Genomic DNA, 18,133 nt, shown 5'->3' with positions numbered 1-18,133 from the left:
TCATAAAAGGCGACGCTTCCTCTGAGAGTAATTCACCATCACTAGTAGCAGAATGCAACAGCAGTTCCTCCTTTTCTCTTCGGCACTCGTTTAGACCATGTAAGTGTATTTGGCTCCCCTGTTTCCACTAAGCCACATAATACAGTAGTTACCTGTGAAAAACCCACTTCTCTCCTCCTCAGCAGGCCGCCGAGCCCACGAGACTCCTCATTAGAACTATTAACACAGGTGCATGTGATGAGAGCTCCCTTTCTAACTCACACTATCGTTTAATCTCCTGCAAACATCGTTCTCTTGTGAGACAGGAGGCCTATAGGAAGAACCAAAAATTAATTAGCTGCATCCAACAGATTAGAGCGTGGAGACCCTCGTCCCCTTCCACCTCCTCAGATGGACAACAGTTAGTCAGACTACAGCGCAGAAACGGAGGAGAGGCAAATCAGCCCCACAGGCAGAATCTCCTCTTTGCTTATTTCAATATTTCATTGAGTGTTATACATCAATGAACTGTTTCAGGGTGTCATCGCACAAAAGCTAAGCCTTTTGAATTCATGGGCCGCAAGTGTATGCCTTCATCCAACGTGCCTCGAATACATGAAAGCAGCCGCCTCTGCTGCACACAAGTTCAAAACACATGCTTCAACTTCTAGAAACACCACATCCACATGCCTGAGCGTCCTTTCTAACACAGAATCTTAACTTTTCACTGGAGTTAAACTTCAACTGACTGAAGAAAGAACCGATTTTATCTCTTTGATTACAAACACGGTCAACAAATCTCAGACATGTTCAGGCCAATAATTCAGAAGGATAGAAACCCATTGAAAAGAAGCAGAATATGGAAACCGTGTCCCATATTCAGACTGTAAATTATACAATATGTAGATCACTATACTGTCTTAGAAGTTAGTATACAAGTAGTCAAGTCAACATATATATGACATGTTCAAAACAACATGATGACCCAAAGTGCTTTTCAAAAAAATGAGAAAAAAAGGTCCAAATGTACCAAATTTAAATATTAAGGTTAAAACATTACAGATACCCTAGAATACCCGACTTTACTAGAAAATAAGGAAATGCACAGATGTCAATCAAACGGACAACTTTGAAAAGCTACGGCTAAATTCAATAGAAAATGTAACAGAACTCTAAACTTACAGCTTCACAGGTAAGACTATCGGCATCTCCACACTAAACATTCACACTTGTAATAGCAAGAAAAACAGAGCTGCACTGTAATTAATGGTGGCTCCAGGGGGCATAGAACCCAGCCTTGGTAATGTTATTAATTAAAACTGTGCACATCCTGTTATGATGACCTAAAATGTCTGGTGTGACAAAGGTTTATACGAACACTTCACTTTTTACTACTGGAGCTCAGAGGATCTGGGATAATGATGATTTACCTCACGCATATGGCACTGTTCGCTCTGGCTATACTTATGTCAGACTTTGCAGAACTTATTCACATTTCATCTGAGGAAAAATGTGTGTGACTGCTAACATGAAAAACGACCAGGCCTTCAGTGTCTCTCATGCTGGTTCACTTGGACTCTAAGCCGTTGTTAACAGAATTCATAACGGTTCTGTTGGGAGGTGCACTATTTTGCACGTACTCCATCTATCCAGAGGTGAAGATCTCCTTTCCTGATAAACATTCATTTTAACATTTTAACACTTGGCTACAAATGAGATGAAAAGGCCGAAAACTGCAGTGAAATGCAGCTGAATATCAAAAGTAAGTGGTTCTAAACACAAGATAAGATGCAGCAGCTGTCTGCTTGGATCAAAATAGCGGCATATCCATAGTGCAAATATCTTCCATAGCAGGGAGTCTACTCATATCAAGGAGCAGCACAGTTCCTCTACTGAGCTGATTTGTGGCTCACCTCACAAAATCCTCAGAATTCCTCATCTGATAGCTCAGAGATGCTTCACTTGTGTTATTGTTTAATTAGAATATCTCAGAAAACTCAAGTTTCAATCAACACATTAATGAGATGCTGTCGAGGCTTCATGCTGTGAGAAAGTGAATAAATCGTGACTTAATATCTCACATAATAACACAGCACCAATGATTATCTGGCTTGAGAACAGAGCCAGAGAAACACAGCAACAGTTGCCTGTTGAAGACGTGATGCTCCGGGGCCTGAGAGCCAATATGGCTGACGACACACAAAACTGCTTCTCATAATGTAGCCCAAAAGCTTAACATGGGCTTAAGGGTTAAGAATATCTTCCGGGGATAGTCAAATCTCTCTCTTTCTTCTTATACAGCTAATTTGACAGTTTTCAAAATCCCTCTCTGATCAGTTTTACCTCTCCTAATCCCCTCACTCTGTCCCCCCTCCACCTGTTAGTCTGGGGTTTACATGCGTGCCTCCCTCTCTCCTGAGAGCATATGGAGCAGTGGCTGACCCAGGGAGTCGTTGAGTGTTGGGGGGAGACAGATGCAGCCTCCTCTCTCCCCTCCCCCTCCTCCCCCTCCTCGCCACCACCAGCCCTTCCCTCCTATCCACCTGTTTGGGTCCCAGACCAGGGGGATGAGTGGCTGTGCGCGTGCCACACCAGCGGCTTGGCCACTGCTTTGTTATCCAACCCAAGACAAAAGGGTATTTAGGGAGGCCGGCTGCCTGCCCGAGGGGAACACAATGCCATGAGGCTGGCAGGCCGGTGGACCCGGGGCCGGCGATCACGTGCCCGCTTTATGTGAGTGAGCATCAGGGGGCATCTGTTGTGTGTGTGTGTGTGTGTGTGTGTGTGCATGTGTCTAACCTGAGGTATTATGCCAGACGAGGGGGCAAACAGACAAAGAGTGTGATGTGTGTGTGTGTGTGTGTGTGTGTGTGTGTGTGAGAGGTGGAGGGAGGGCACTTAAAAACAATTGCATCTATTATAATTAAATGAGGTCTACACTTGAATACACTAAGTAATACCAGGTCAACTTCTGCTGCTAATGAAATCTAATATATTCCATTAATATATGCTCTTCATTCATTGTTTTAACATGCAGGAAAGATGCTATTTTATGAATTTTATTAGTAGTGTTCAAAATTTCTTAGCTTAGCCTTCTAGTGAACAACCATGTATTTAGGACTAAATGTGTCTCAGTACTAATAAAGGTTATAAAAAACCCTTTCAGAACTCCACAGATGAAAATTCAACATCATATGGGTTGGTCTCTAGCCAGCTGATAACTAATTTAAAAATGCAGGTCAACAAATTAATTGATCTTCCAATTAAGTTTTAACAATCTTTTATTATTGTATTGCATTTTCAAATATAGTATAGTAGTTTATATATATATATATATATATATATATATATATATATATATATATATATACATTACCTCAATATATGTGTCTTTTGTGGTATTAGGTGATCAACAAAGTACTCTATCCACATGCCAAGTTGATCACCTACTTTTTTGCTAACAAACTACACTGGGTTTCATATTCTACTCCATATTCTGGCAAAACTCCCACCCTGGGTCTGCACTTGTTCACCCGTATCACTTCACAGATCAATAAAATTCATCAGTCCAAACACACGATGGTTAGTCGCTACCAGCGGACGCTCAGTTCCCCAGTGACTGTGCTGCTCTGTGTTTTTATGAAGTTGAGTGGAGAACAACGCTTTGACACGACAGAAGTATTGGGGTCAGGTCAGCAAGGTCGGGTCAAGTCGAGCCGGTCCCGGCTGTGAGGATCTTGACCTCTGGGGTCAGCAGGGAAAAATGAAGTAACATAACAGACAATTCAAACTGTGACGAGGCGCAAAGACAGTGGCTGGTGGTCTTTAACAACCTAGTTATATTGAGCTTCAGTTGTGAGAAGCCAAACAACAAGATTTGAACTGTCAAGTCGATGATCGTGACTCTATGTGTGATAATTGATTACAAAAGAACAAAACGCATGCTCCATTTCTCAAATGTGAATTCAAATCACCTCATCAAGCTTTTTCATCCTCTTTACAATGCGGACAACACAAGTCCTGAACTCCATGTAATGGGCTGATGTTTCTGTGTTTAAAAAAGCTTTTCCTTTAAAGACTGATGGTGTACAAATTATAAGGAAGGTGCTTAAGTTCGTACTCGTGTTTAACAATCTGCAGAAGGGTTTTATAATATAGCAGATGTACCATGATGTGTATTGGTTCACGATTTCTGAAAACGTAAACCCATCCGATGTCCTGATTTTATGTTACTAAGATCAAGTTATGTCTGTTTGTTGATCTTACAGATGGGGCTCCTGTCAATGAAATCGCAACTGTTCTCATTGCTACAATGAAACAACACTAACATTTTACTGACCGTCAGCTATTGTATTTGACTTCTTTATTCCTCTGATAAATATCTGGTTCTACTTTCAAATTGTCCATCTAAAACTGATTAGACATATTTAACAAACTTCTAGAACTTTAATAATGTTTATATCCTTCACAGCCCTTTTAAATAGTTTTCTATTATTTTGTCCACTCCTTACGCGCCTGGTCCAAAAAACTCATTTTTTCCACGTGTTTTTGTTTAGTCTAGACAATGTTACATCATTCTGGCAGGCGTGTTTGTATGTTATTGTGTCTATTGTGGCTTACTACAGCGTGTCATGCTCTCTCACCAGGCACGGTTACACATGGCTTGTGGCGCCCTGACCTACAACTCCCCCTCTTGTTTGTCAGCGGTTGTTTGGCCTACTTTCATAAAGACAAACACAGCCATTTGTTTTGTTTAGCATCTCCATGAAAATGGAATAAACAAATGGCATGGAGGGGGGCATTTGGCATTTTTCTTTGTTGTTGTTGTTGCCGTTGTACGGGGCAGGGACGCAACATGGAGCAATTTCTGATCACTTCTAACAGATAGTAATTAATGAGAAATTACAAAAACATGGGGGGGAATGTAAACACATAAGAATAAGTCAACAACTAGGCAACACCCAACGTCAAAAAATACCTAAAAATCAAAGTACAGAGTGTCTGTGTAGAAAGCTACACATAAAATTGATTGTTATTAATGTAAAATGCTATGTTTTTAACTTTCTTGGCCTTCTGGACACCAACTGAACTGCGATCCATGAAGCCAGCAGACTCTCAAACCGAATCCACCCCTCTCTCCCCTCCTCTCTCACTCCATGGACAGTAAGGATGCTACAGTTCATTAATGAGTATGCTCCATAGCTCTCTAAGAGTCCTTAATTAGAGGCACACTGACACTAGTCACCACTGAATGAGGAGGGGCATGCTGGGAAGAAGAAGGGGGAGGCACACTGAGGGAGGGGAGTCAAGTCCACAAACCTACTTTTATACAAATCTTCAAAAAAAAAAAAAATCTAACCTATTCTGAATTTTCAGTCTACCAGTCTCATTCAGAAGGAAATCAATTGTTTTGACACGAGGAACTTGATCAAACAGAATTGATTAGGTCTTTCAAAGGGTGTGACATGGATAGCACTCTGAGGCTAGGCAATGGACTGTAGCAAACACATGTGATTGAAAAGCTTTAAATGGGTGTCAAACAAGCGGGGACATAATGTTTGACTTAAATTATCAGCGGTCCCACAGGAGGCTTGTGGGACCGCTCCCCGGAGTCGGGTGTGTGTGTGGAATACAAACAGGGGATTCACCAGTGACCAGTGGGTCAGTGCTGTGAGAGGGACGGGTGCCGGTTGCTCCTGTGAGACTTGGCGACATTCCTACAGCAGCTTTTTTAATTTGCTGGACATGACCCCCCCTAGCAGGCGCTAACGGGACAGACAGCACTTCTAACATACAGCCACAGTTGCTTTGAGTGTGTGTGTGTGTGTGTGTGTGTGTGTGTGTGTGTGTGTGTGTGTGTGAGGCAGGTGGGGGGTGGGTGGGTTGTTGTTGGGTCCCAGATGGGGTAATGGGGAGTTTAGCATCAGGATTACAATGCAATAGTGTAGCTTTGAATTGAATAGTGATTACCCCAAGCTCACAGTGGATACCTAATAATGACACCACCGCTGGGCCAACAAGACAGGCTGTGCTCAGATGTACACAATAAATACGATATTAAAATCATATTGGCTATGTTAGGTTATCCAGTAATATAATATTTTGTTAACAGTTGCTTTAATATTTTGATTAATGCAATGGAAGTAAAGTCTACTGCTTGTTTTTGACCTCAAAAACTAATTTATACTTCAAAATGTGCTTCTTTTGCATGCATATGTGAAAAAAGGCTACAAATGAGAAGACAAAACTGAAAAATTTGGCCACAAACCAAAAATTATTTAAAAATACCAAAAACCACGATTTTTTTTTGAAAGCATAACCAAAACTGTTGTTAAATCTAAATTGTAGCTATCATAGCCAATGACTGAGTCTATTAACTGACTAGAAACAAGAAGTGCCCCCTCTCATGGCCACAGTTGGTTATTACGATGTTTTAAAGTCTAGATTTTTAGTTATAAAAATAATGTTCTTACTATTCGGTGTGTTTAGGCCAAAAGATGACCTTTATGCTTTTTAGATAGCCTCTCTCCATCTTCCTCTTTTCCTCCATCACCTCCCTCCACCAGGATGCTTGACTAATCTGTTAAACACGCGTCTTGCCTCTGAACTCTACATCCCCCCCATGCCTCCCTCCAATCTTCCACCCCATCCCCTCCCCAGCTGCTGGCCATCACAGGTCCAGCTCCAGCACAGCCAGCCAGCCCAGGGAGATTGAAATGTTAAGGGCAGGGACGACAGCTCCACTAATTAAATTCCCCAGGTTAATCCCTGCCGATCCCCTCATCGCACTCTCCAACCAGGCCCTGCAAGGAGACCGGGGGCAGAGACCGAGGGGGGGGGACAACAAACAACAAACATTCGGCACCAACAATGGGCACAAATGAAAATTTCAAAGCGACAAAGCCTGCATGAGAAAATGAAAAGACAGAAACACTGCATGGACTGGGGCTGGTTTAAACAAGCAAACGTGGACAAACAGGCATCTGCATGGACCAGGACAAACCAACATCGATGAACAAACACGCAGAAAAAAAACCATGGTGTATCATTTTAAAGTATTTTCTGGATATAATGGACTTATTAGCGCTAACCTACTGCCTCCATGTTGATAACCACCATGTGACTGCCCCTCACATTCCCAGGACTGTGTTGTGAACCAGTGTTCAACATCACCGACCTCGGACTCATCATTATCCCAGCATGTACAGTGGCCTTATGTCTGACCTCGTGCCACTGTACTACAGAGGACAGGCGACATGCTGACCAACAACTATCAAACTATGTGACCTTGACAGCATCACAAGAGGAGCTACATTCCACCTTCTCACCGTTCCACACACTCAGGTCACAGAAATTACTTTCTAACTGGTTTTGAAAAAAATCCTTGGCTTTTGGAAGGCTTCTATTCACAGAGAGACCAATAAGAAATGACCATGAAGAGGTGAGAAAAGCCCAAATCTCCAGATTCAACCTCCAGGAAACAAGAAGTATTACAGTACTTGTAGGGAAGAGTTCTCCTATCTAGTTTATTTTATATGTCAGCATGTTGGTAATGTGTTAAGCACCGACAAAAAAGGCATTTTGACCCTTCACTGAAGAAAACTAGTAATACCACATTGCATGACAAAAATCACGCATCCAAAATTTAACACAAGTATAAATATTTGCAACCATACCTAGTTATCAAAAGTAAAAGTACACATTAAACAGTAGCGCTCCTCCTGTCAGTGTTACATCTACATGTATATAATCAGGCTATTACTATTAAAGACATGAAAGCTACATTTAAATTATGTTTTCATGTAATCTTAATATTTCAAATAATTCTCAATATAATATTTTTTAAACTTATAGCAGGCTGTCCATTTGTAAAAGTCTTTATGCTATAAAGTAGTTAGCAATTATGGCTGCCAGATAAACATGGTGATAGGTATTTAATAAAATATAGTAAAAGAGGAGTGAAGGCATAAAGCCACACAAAAAGGAACTATTCAAGCAAAAATGTCCCAAAAATTTACTAAAAAATGTGCTTGAGTAAATGTATTTTTCACCTCCGATGTTAAAACACTTGACTCTTACAAATAGGCTGAATGAATGAAAGATGTATGTAGAACATCTAATTCATTCACATTAAAAACAGGGAAGAAAATAAAATAGAGAAAACAAAATATGATTGTCACGACTGATCCTGAGTAGCGAACAGATGAGGTGGGTGCAGGAAAGTCGATTTGAAAAGAGAAGAATAGAGCAGGTGCTTTTGTACAGAGTGGGTGTGGTGTTGGGGAAGCTGTGGGTGTATTACACAGTGTAGGCGTGCTGCGTCATAGACACCACGCGCCTGCGTTGTGGCTTCGCTCAGAGGTGTAATGCCTGATTAGGGGATTACAGGAAAGTGCTTCTTTGCAGTTCTGTGAGAAACAATTATTAACATGTTGGTGTCTCTAATCCTGGATAAACACAGCTTTTCAAGAACAACAGCGAGTCTTTCTTCCCCCTTTTTAAAAAAAAAAAATCCGTGTTTAAACCCCGTAGTCACTTGAACTCCAAAGCCTAACTAATACCAGCAGAGGAGACAGGCCAGTCGTGTGGAACACTGTCATTACAGAGGTTGTGCTCTTGGTGGAAGACATAGCTGGCCAGCAGGCCTTCACATCAGAGGGGAAATCCAAATTTAGCTTGGGGAGGGAAACGCATTGTGCTGAGCACTGCTTGTTGAAAGGGCATTAGACTGAAACATGTTCACAGCCTGTAATCTTTTATTTGTTTGTACACTTGTCTCATGTAATCTGCTTTCTAGTAATACAGAGACGATTTCCTAAGTCATGCTGGGGAACCAGTGGATAATAGATCCAGGTGGGCTCGTATCACAAAGACTTAGAGCAGGTTGATGCTGCACAGCACTGTGTTCTAACACATACATTTTCTTTAAAAGGGTATTTGTAGTCCTGCTAGCAAGACTGTGGGGATGTAAGCTTACAAATACTGACTCACTTGATTAATTTAACCCACAGCCTCTACTGGCCTCTAGCAGACTTTTTAAAAACAGGTTATTCCAAAATTAACAATAATAATCGTAAAGCTAATGAAACAGTATGAATACAACCACAGGTTTCCACGGTGACAATCAGACATTCTTCTCTTAATAATAAAATCCCAGTTTAGGCCCAAATAGCAGCAAGTGAAGTGCCACTAAAGACATATTTCTTTCAGGAAGAAACAATCGGGAGCCAAAATAATATGTTCTAATAAACTCCTACATTTAATACTATCGATACTATTTTGAAGTAGCTGTGTGTGATAAAGTCAAGCAGGAAGCAATCAACCCACTGCTGATGCCTGAGCCACCAATCTACACGCGTACACACTTTCCCACACACACACTTACTTGATCATTTCAGTGTTGCCTGTGGCTCTGAAATACTGCACATCAAAACAACCTGTAAGTTTCATTTCCGATACCCTTGAACTTGCTGACTGGCCAAACTGTCCACTACCTGACACTTTGAAGAGCACCTCATCTCAGCCGTCTCCTGCTGCCTTCCTCTGACGTCCTGTGAAAAGATGATTAATGATATATTCATAACATCACTGCTCTGAACAAAAAATCTGTGTCAGTGCTGACATAACAAATACCAGGTCTGAAATTCAACCACATTAAATAAAAAACTAAGAATTTCTTTAGCACAAAATTTAGTGTGATCATGTGAGTGTGATTTTATTAACCTCCACTGTCAGGCGAATGGTTTCCTCAGAGGAAGAGGGGGCAGGGCGACAGCAGTCCTAAAGGTGCTGGTTCTGGTGTGCGATGTTGGGGATGTGTTGTGCCCATCTGGCAGGGCAGGGTTTAGCCCTAATCCCAGAGCCCCTCTGCAGGGGAGCCCCAGACTGTTGATCGCTGCCCCCCTGCTGGTTCGTCCACACTCCTGACCTCCTCAGCACATAAACACACAGACCCCTGGCACAAGAAAACAACACATCTGCACATAAACGGCAAGGATCATTTTTACAGCTTCATATTCACACTTTCACCAAGAGTGTGTCATCATCTTTCTAGTTACACCAATACTGGGCGAAGAGTTTTGATGCCCACAGTACTAGACACATGCAGGTGAAAGTAGCAGCTGCACAGTACAAATTTAAACAGTAAGAAAAAATTATGACCCCGACAAAAACACAGAAACATATCCACAGACATGCAGAGGGCGCAGAGACCTGTTTTTGTGAGGCAATATGGAATAACTCATTTATCAAACACACAACTAGAGACAGAGTAAATATACACACACATAATTACAAAAACATAGACAGATAGGCAAACACACAAAGAAACCCAGAAGCAGTCACCCAGCCATACACACCACACACCTAACCACTGATAATCCCCCAGACACAGGAACACACACACTCACACACACACACACATACTGAGCATCATTATGTTTATCACTGTGAACCAGCCCACCGACACCCATCACTCTAATTCCATTTGTCTGTTTAGATTCGTTTTGCTTTAATCCTCCCTTGTTTGTGCACATCTGCAAGCACTGCAATAGTACAGACCCAGCAAGACCGGGAACGAGAGGGAGAGAGACACATACAGGAAGAGACAGAGAGTGAAAGAGAGAGGGAGAGCACTCACAGGGAGCACTCTCCCTCCTGACATGCTGGTCCCTGTAGCTCCAGCAGAAGGGGCAGACAGGCGTATCTCCTTGCCCAGAGAGAAGCTCCCTGTCCCAGCCACGGAGTCGTCGCCAGGCCCGCAGGCCCCTGTAATCACTGCAAACAGTCAAACATCCAGTCACACAGGCTCTTACACCAACACAACATTACAGGCTTTTTACACAGTATTACACCACATCTTATTATCCCATTCAAGTCCCTCTATTAGCTCAATTGGATGGTGGGATTTTCATTTGTAAATTGGGGGATTTTAGATTAGCTTGTCTGTCAGCGATGAAATGCCCCCTGAGACTGTGAATTATGTGACCAATCACATATGAATCAATGCTTACGCATGCTGTAGCACATGAATGGATGGTGTCAGCAGGAACAAACGAAACAACTTTAACCTAGATTATGTATTGTACGTATACTGCATCACAGATTTTATCAAGAGTCGCAGCTGTATGGCTGCACAGTCACAGATTATATCCACCATAGTCTTTAACTCATCTCAGAAGGCTAAATATAAGCACGGGAATCAGTCTTAATCTATCAACAAAACATGAATGGCACTTATTCTATGTAGAGCTAACAATAAGCAGTCTTGGCTTTATATTGGAAATAATATTCAGGTCTAACTGAGAATTATTAAAGAGATAAATATTAGCTGCTATACACACCTAGCAGCAACATTATGCAGAACTGAAGCTGGTTGGTTGAAAGGAGACGAATGAATTACCCCTCTTCCTCCCCAGGCCTTCCATTCAGATACTGAGTAAGAGAGAGAGGCAAGAGAGTAAGGGAAAAAAGGCACCCCGAGCTAGTCGAGAGACCCGGCAAATTATGAAAATGCCTCTCTGTGTCCTAAATGGAGGCCGAGCTCTTTAATGTGGCACAAAATTAGAACCTGGGGGAGGAAGTGTGGCCCGCTTGATTGGCGAAACCCCTCCTGGCCCACTACCCCCCCTCCCTCTCAAAGCACACAGAGATATTATCCAGTGCCTAGTGGCACTCTCTTGTATTGGGGAAAGTGAAGGACCCCAGAGAGAGCCCAGGGGCGTCCATAAAGGTGCCTAATTTGTCAGTTTACTCCTCAATTATTTAAATAGATCTAAGAAGGGAGCGGAGAATGGGGCTTTTTCTGCCTCTTCTCAGTCAAAGCAGAGAGAGACCTTTCTCCACGGTAGCCATTTTCAATTACGCTCTGCACTGCTGTCTTTGATATACAGAAGTGCTGTAGTGGAGAGGGGCTGTATCAAATAAACAAATGTGTGTACACAAGATAACAACGGGAACTTGGGGATAATATTCAGTTTGCTGTGAAGAACTCAGTTATTTCGCATTTACAAATTTACAGATTAAAACTAACTTTACAGACACGTGTACACATAGTACACAGACACATGCTGCAGATGTACATAACTAAAATGTCACACGTGTGCACTCACACACACATGCATTTGCACATTTATCGGTGAGGATTAAGGTGAGAACCTATTGTTAATTATTCCTCTGCTCCTCCATCCATCCACACCACCAGGTTATGACTCCATCCCCCCACCATCCTATCAGCACCACACACCTAGCAGGACTACCAGCTCAGACAGCCTGGCAATGCCATCTGCCCGCCAAAGAGACCACTGGAGGTATGTGGGGCCCAGGGCCTGAGATTACCAAGCGGTTGAAGATTGATCCTGGAAATAGAGATGTCGCATTCCCCAACCCCCTGACCTCTAATCCCTCCAATATCTGCCTCTATTGTTTGGTTCGATTTGCTATAGGGGAGAGGTTGTGTGGGCTGAGGAGGATGAGGATGCAGTGAAGGTGGAGGGGGTCCACACAGGGTCCTAAGGTGACCTTATCACTCACAGGCATCTGCTGCAGGCAGGTAAAGGACCCTCTCTGTGTCTGAAATCTTTGCCACAGACGCCAACCGAGATGAACTCTCATCTCTACAACAAGAATCACATTCAATAAGCTCTATATCAGCAGCAACGGCGGCGGCGCTGGATCCAGCAGCAGTACAATAGTCTATGTGCACCTACACAAAGCCGTGAAGACAATGGCAAAGTCCTTTAAATACAGGAAAGACACTTGAAAACAGCTATTTTGGTGCAACAAACGCAAAGTAACCCAAACACAAACAGTAACACAATGGGTTACACAATGGAGAGCACTGCAAACATCTGTACAAATAAACTCAACAAACTGCAAACATAGCGTACCTGATGGACCGACAGTGGCTACCACACTGGGAAACACACAAATCAAGAAGGAGCAAACAAAAACCTGAGACAACTCAATCAAGGAGCCTTGTCAACACAGACTGACGTTAATGTGCCTAATTCTACCCAATACACATTAATGAGGTGAGGAAAACATTTCATTTAGCCAAAATAACAACAGCTGTACATATGTAAAGAGAAGTTTAAGGCTGAGGTTCCAATGTGTTGCGAATCTGTAGTTAACTAAGTTGTCACAATCAACCAGCTGACAGTTGTTGTTGTTGCCGCAACGTGGCATACAGTAGTGGAATAACAGCAATCACAAGCTAAAAATATGTGGAGTTTGGTGGAAGGCATTGGCAACCTCAACATATGGGTGGCACCTGGTAAACATCCTTGAAACAGGTTTCTCATGCTTAGGAAAGGGATCTGCAGGCAAAGTTTTTCAGAGTGTAAGATTCTGCAAAATCTGTGGCCAGCTCAGTATATCATGCCTCTCACACCCTCTATTCTCTTCCCAAACACTAACCAACACACCCCAGCCCTCCGCCTCCCTCCACTCCAAGCTTCCATCCAGCCAGAGAGAGGAGTGGAGATAGGCCCAGTAGCTAAAGCTGTCTTTTCAGCCCCTGCTCCCGCTCGGTCTATCTGAGATACACAGCAAGCGGAGGTGTCGCTTTTCCGCTGGCATTTCGGACAGTATCTACTTATAGACGAGAGAAAAGGAGAAAAGAAAAACAGAAGGGGTATTATCAGGGAGGGATGAGAGCAGCAAAGGCATTTTGTCTTTTTATTCCCCTCCTAAGCCCTGGGCTTTGCTCCCAATCCGATTGGTCGATACGGCCAGGGATGTAAATGAAATGCAAAGAGGAATAAGGCTGGCTTCCCATCTCCAGTGTGTGCCCCCCTAAGTCCCCCGCCCCTCTTTCTCTGTCTCACTCTGTCTTGCTCTCTTGCTGTTTGTGGTGTTGTGTTTCTGTCTCCCCATTCACAGACTTGCTGCTCTCCCCGTTTCTGTCTCACCCTCCTCGCTCTGCCCCATCCTCCTCCCCCTCTCCACTCGCTCCTCTCCCGCTGCATCCCTCCCCTCTCCCTGGCTGGGCTCACAGCTCTTATCTCCTCAGACGCCCCACATTCCAGCGTTGCCGTGGCTCCCTGCCTGCATCCCTGGTCACGGCGATTCCATGGGTTCCCACAATCCTCGGCAGCTTGCTGATTTAGGGTGGGCAACTGACTGTCAGAAACAGGGGACAGGAGAGGAACAGAGGGGTTATGGAAAGACAGTGTGAGAGGGGATGGGAGGCAGAGAGAGGGCGGGAGACAAGAGAGGGATGACAAAAGGGAGGACAGGAAGAAAGTAAAGAATAAACAACAGGAGGGGATGAGACAAGTGGCAGCAGAGACCTGATATAAACAATGAAACACACGGCAATATGTAAGTGAACTAAAAACATGATTAATCACAAATTATTAATTTGCTTGTCATGTCAAGAAACAAATAACATTCGTGACCAAAAACTAAAGTCTGAATAAAGGGCACAAAAATCTATTTAAAAAAGGCATCTTTATTGAAATATTTTAATCTGTAGAAAGCAGAGTGACAGTTTTCCCTTTTTTTATGAGAAACTGAACCATCTGTGCTACAGCAGGTCAAACCTCATCATCCAGCCAGCTGACAGCCGCTAACCAGGCCTGCGAACAGAGAGGGCAGATTACTTTCTGAGAAAACTACACATGCACTTACTGTCCTTCACTTTCGAGTGGTATCTCAAACAGCAGGCTGCTTCAGCAGTGTTTTACAAAGCTGATGGCAATATGCTGGTTTGACCTCTGTATAACAAATTTCATGGCACAAGACTCATTAACATCAACACTAACGTTTACAAAAACAGTGTGTAACTGAGGTGTCAGATCCTGAGAACGCATCAAAGACATACAAAGACATGAGGGTGTGAATCCCTGGTCCACTGTGGTTTGTTTGCCACCCGTTCTCTCCAAAGCTCACAAAGCTAAAAGTCCATTTTCTTCCGAGTTGGGAGCTGATAGTCTTATGTGTCTACGTATGTCCCTGGAGTTTGCATGAGTTTTATGCTTCTCTAGTGATCAAAGTCTTTTGCTTTTCAGTGTACCAAACTATTTATCGAATATGTTTATGTACAGCTCTGTCAGGGAAAGGGCTTGAGTGGAGATTTAAATATGTTTACACACACATATGAACATAAATCACACATGCGCGCACACACACACAGACACACCTCTAAAAGGGTCCCTGGCATTGTGACATTTCACATTTCATTTAAATCCATGAGGGATTATAGCCCTCCTGTCAGGAAGGAAAAGAGGAAAAAAAAACACTCATCGAATCCATTAGTTTTAAACATTTAAAGGACCATCTAAGATAGACTGATGGAAGGATGGAGGGGTGGGTGGGTGGCAGTGCTGTTGATGTGGAGTGAGGACTGCATGGCACAGCGCAAGTCTGTCCTAGATTAAACAGCTGCTCTAATCCCCCATTTCTGCCCCCAAATTGGGTTTCCCTCAATCTCAGCCCTGCCATCCTAATGTGAGAAAAAGAGAAGTGGAGCAGAGGCTGAGGCAAAATAATCAGCACGTTAAAAGCTCTGAGAGCAGAATAGGAGAGGAAAAAGAATGAGATGCAACGATAAAGCAACTGAATGGGTGCTTTAAAGGGAGCACGCAGAGCTAGATTGAGGTCAGTCAAGGCTTCCTGAAGTCAAGCTCTGTCCGGGGTCCACTGTAAACATTCATCAAATGAGTAAGTGCAAGTATGTCGCTTACACAGAGTTGATGATGTAGTTTGATAACTTGAGTAGAGTATTTATGCATTGGCATTCTTCGTTATTCCGATTGCTGACTCTGATTTGTTTAAGTATATTTAGCCAAACCAAACACCACTGCATCAGTCTCTATCCTTCTGGAGGACCACCGTGAGAAGAGGCACACTGACTCAGACTTAATTCCCACAGCCCTGCACTTCATCTGGGCTTGCGGCACACGCTCAGTCTGCCAGCTCCACGTCAGTCCGTCTGGATCTTCATCATGGCGTTTGCTTCCGGCTCTGGCGCAGCCTGTCTCTCTCTCTGAGCAGGTGTGTAATGGCCGAGCGTATGGCGGGTGCCTGGGGATCAGTGGGTTCCTTCTCTAAGTAGAGACTAAAGTGCTGGGCGCTGCAGGTCAGCAGGCTGTCTGGACTGTAGCCCCGGTGACCTGAGCGGAGCAGCCTCTCGCAAGCCAGTGCCAGGTTCTTGTCCCAGTTTGGCGGGTAGTCTGAGTGGGCCCCTACAATCTCCTTATACAGCTGTCCAGCAGACAGACAAAGAGACAAACATAAAAACAGATATTACCAAAAAGCCTCTGAATATGTCATACTTTGTGGCACTTAAATCTGCCCCATTATGGTAAATGAGAGTGTTGTTGCTGGTTTGTTGAGGTCAGACTCACAGTGTAAGACAGCTCAAAGAGGCGAGCTTTCCCCTCTCCCTGCATCCTTTCTGCCAGGTCAAACAGAAAGAAAGCCGTCTTCATCCTGAAACAAAGCACGCAGGCTCAGGGCTAAGTGCTGGATGGATGAGCCATGCAGATCCACATTCTCAGACGCACCACTCCAATGGAGTGATTTATGTAGATGCCGCCACCAAATAGAATGTACATGTAGATGCTCTACCACACAAGACTGGTTTATGGAGATGTCCTAGCGGGCCAGTATGCATCGTGACGCAGCTTTTTATTTGAACGCTAAAGTTTACAACCATTTCAAAGAGGAAACGATTGTCTCCTGTAAAATGTTGCACATACCTGGCTTGCCACATCTCCTCATTAGCAACACGCTCCCAGGACGCAGGGTGGAAACTGTTCATACATGAAAAAAGAAACTTTTTTTTTATCTAAAGCACCTTCAGGCACTGGGTTATGCACAGCTCCACTAACTATAAATGATTATTTATGTGAACATATTGTTCCACTCAACTGTGCAGGTTTTGATACACTAAACATCAATGTTTGCTGCATAAACACTAAATGACTGAGCAACAATACCAGCTAGCACATTAGACATGGAGTAAAACCATATTTGCCTTTTTTCACTTTGTTGACTGTACACACTTGACCTCTTCTTCAAAAGAATATTTTAGCAGGGTTTCCGAGCTAATATTTGGCCTGTGGGCATCGGCGGACACGCTTGTCGTGAGGGTGCGGGAAATAATGTCACAGTATTCAGCCGTGGATATCTGAGTGAATGAAGGGCTGCTGGCAACAGCAACAGAATATGGAGCTTTGACTAATTCCACTTTTGACACAGTTATTGACAAAACGCAATAAGAAACTCATTATTTTTCATCTTCAGTCTCATTTCAAATGGCTGAGGGCCTAATGTCTTGCTCTGGTTGAATTCACAAAGAGCTGGATCACAGCATGGAGAACAGAGGACAACCTCACTGATGGAAGTTCTGTGGAGTCTGTGGACGGAAGACTGAAGACCACAGAGAGAAAAGGCAGCAAGGGGATTTGTCTACTTTCTTGTTTACAGCAGCCTCCCAAAAGTATCACCTTACTAATTTTGAACCCCTTAAACCTCACCGACTCTGGTGTGAACTAGTCACCATAAACTCTCATGATGCAGCAAACATGGAACAAACTAGATAATTTCTAAATTCTCAAGATCACACAAAGATTTCTAAAGATATCTAATACATCGGACTGAATTTAATGGAAATGTGTTTAAAATTACATACACACATTTATGAGTATTAATTTCATAGGATGGTTCAGGTGGAGAAACACAAGGAGTTAAGAGTTAACTGGTTTCTGTGTATGCGTCTGTATGTGCACCTGTTGTAAGGCTCGCTCCAGTTGTAGATGTTGCGGGTGCGATGAGCCCACTCTTCAGGGTGAAACTGCCTCTGGACAGGTACTAAGTAATCACACACACCGAGGGGCCAGCGAGAGAAACTACGTTCCCAGCTTAGGTCTCCATCAGGCAGCCCAATGCAGGCAAACATATCCCTCCTGCACAGTATCAGAGAAAACAATCGGATAGAGGCTAGATCATGTACTCAGTTTTTATCTCTATGTAACTGTTAATGATGAGACACACAGGAACATCAAGTAGACAAACATGTCCTCACATCCCAACACCTTCTATCTTCCCTTCAGGCCTGTGCCACTGACAGACCCTGAGGGTTAATCCCACAGGTCAGTGTTGCCCCACCAAGAGACAGACATGTTGGCCTGGCAAACACTGCCCCCTG

General features: G+C 43.4%; 1 protein-coding gene across 5 annotated transcripts in view; it reads right to left on the bottom strand.

Moving 5' to 3' along the window:
• Nucleotides 1-14,411: 14,411 nt before the first annotated feature.
• The window catches only part of tmem260 (transmembrane protein 260), a 28,710-nt gene continuing 24,988 nt past the window's right edge, over nt 14,412-18,133 (bottom strand). For 4 of the 5 annotated variants that reach the window (XM_055006232.1, XM_023293702.3, XM_023293703.3 and 1 more), the window contains 4 exons: nt 17,715-17,891; nt 16,683-16,736; nt 16,329-16,413; nt 14,412-16,185 (listed from right to left, as the gene is read on the bottom strand). In XM_055006232.1, the coding sequence (XP_054862207.1) occupies nt 15,925-16,185; nt 16,329-16,413; nt 16,683-16,736; nt 17,715-17,891 (577 nt within the window). In that variant the 3' untranslated portion in view covers nt 14,412-15,924. The remainder of the gene's footprint in view (nt 16,186-16,328; nt 16,414-16,682; nt 16,737-17,714; nt 17,892-18,133) is intronic. The other variant, XM_035940725.2, reaches the window with a different exon arrangement.

This window comes from Amphiprion ocellaris, chromosome 20, assembly GCF_022539595.1.
Source record: "Amphiprion ocellaris isolate individual 3 ecotype Okinawa chromosome 20, ASM2253959v1, whole genome shotgun sequence".
Lineage (NCBI taxonomy): Eukaryota > Metazoa > Chordata > Actinopteri > Pomacentridae > Amphiprion > Amphiprion ocellaris.
The sequence above is the reverse complement of the archived record's forward strand: the minus strand, read 5'-3'. Positions and strand labels throughout refer to the sequence as shown.